General features: G+C 31.2%; 1 protein-coding gene across 1 annotated transcript in view; it reads left to right on the forward strand.

The window, feature by feature from the left end:
• Window positions 1-1,037, forward strand: part of CDC27 (cell division cycle 27) — a gene marked incomplete at its 5' end in the record, with an annotated part of 22,066 nt that overhangs the window by 6,274 nt on the left and 14,755 nt on the right. The window contains one exon of the mRNA XM_008563700.1: window positions 257-372. Within this exon, the coding sequence (XP_008561922.1) occupies window positions 257-372 (116 nt within the window). The remainder of the gene's footprint in view (window positions 1-256; window positions 373-1,037) is intronic.

Genomic DNA, 1,037 nt, shown 5'->3' on the forward strand with positions numbered 1-1,037 from the left:
TAAAGTGAGAGCTGAAATGATAGTAGAGAAATAAAAATACTCTGAGGTTGAAATGAGGAAATAGGCTGATGTTCATACGAATATAGCAATAATTAATGATACTGACAAATAATGATATTAATAGTTTATGTTTTAAAATGACATTATAAATTATGAACTCTTTCATGGGAAAATGTAGATGGGAGCATCATGGTGTCTTTAATCATTTACAGTACAATCTATAATTCATAAACCTTAGACTTTTTATGTTTTACAGTCTGTTGCCAGAATCGGCCAAACTGGAACAAAGTCTGTCTTCTCACAGAGTGGAAATAGTCGAGAGGTAACTCCAATTCTTGTTGCACAAACACAAAGTTCTGGCCCACAAACAAGGTATTTATCATGGTATCATTAGGGGATAATTGTGCAGCTTTTCTTGCTGTAAAACTTGATTCTTTATATTTCTTTAAGTAGGTGTTGACTCAAGAATTCTAGAATAACTAGTATAAATTTTGAGTATGTAAAATGTGTAATTTCTAACTTATTGAAAAGACTAGTGTAATTTTTAGTTGAGTTTTATAATGCAAATAAGACAATAGGTTAGCTAAAATCTCTTTTTAATTTACTTTACTTGTCTCATGGATGCGTTTAAACTAGATATTCTAAACACTTCTTCAAAATACGAAATTTTCTTATGCACATGACCTTCTCTATAGATCAGGTTCAAATAGGTTTTATTCTCTCCTTCCCCCATTATGCACATCTATAAAAGATCATAAAATTAACCTTCAAATAAATCTTCAAATAATGAATCTATTTTCACACAGAAATGGTATTAAATAGGATTTCTTTTCCTGTTCAAGGACTCAAAAATAAATTGTACCCAGTGTTTTTAAAGAAAGATACAATTCTTTCTCCTTTCTAAAATAGTGAACATATACCTAAGTCTTAAAATAGACACAGAGGTACATATACCTTGACTGTCTAAAAGGCCTCAATGTTCCTGTGATGCGAGGATGGTAAGCCTAGACATGAGTGCCAGCTTGCAGACAGTGATT

Source organism: Galeopterus variegatus, unplaced genomic scaffold, assembly GCF_000696425.1.
Source record: "Galeopterus variegatus unplaced genomic scaffold, G_variegatus-3.0.2 Scaffold14590, whole genome shotgun sequence".
NCBI classification, from domain to species: Eukaryota; Metazoa; Chordata; class Mammalia; order Dermoptera; family Cynocephalidae; genus Galeopterus; species Galeopterus variegatus.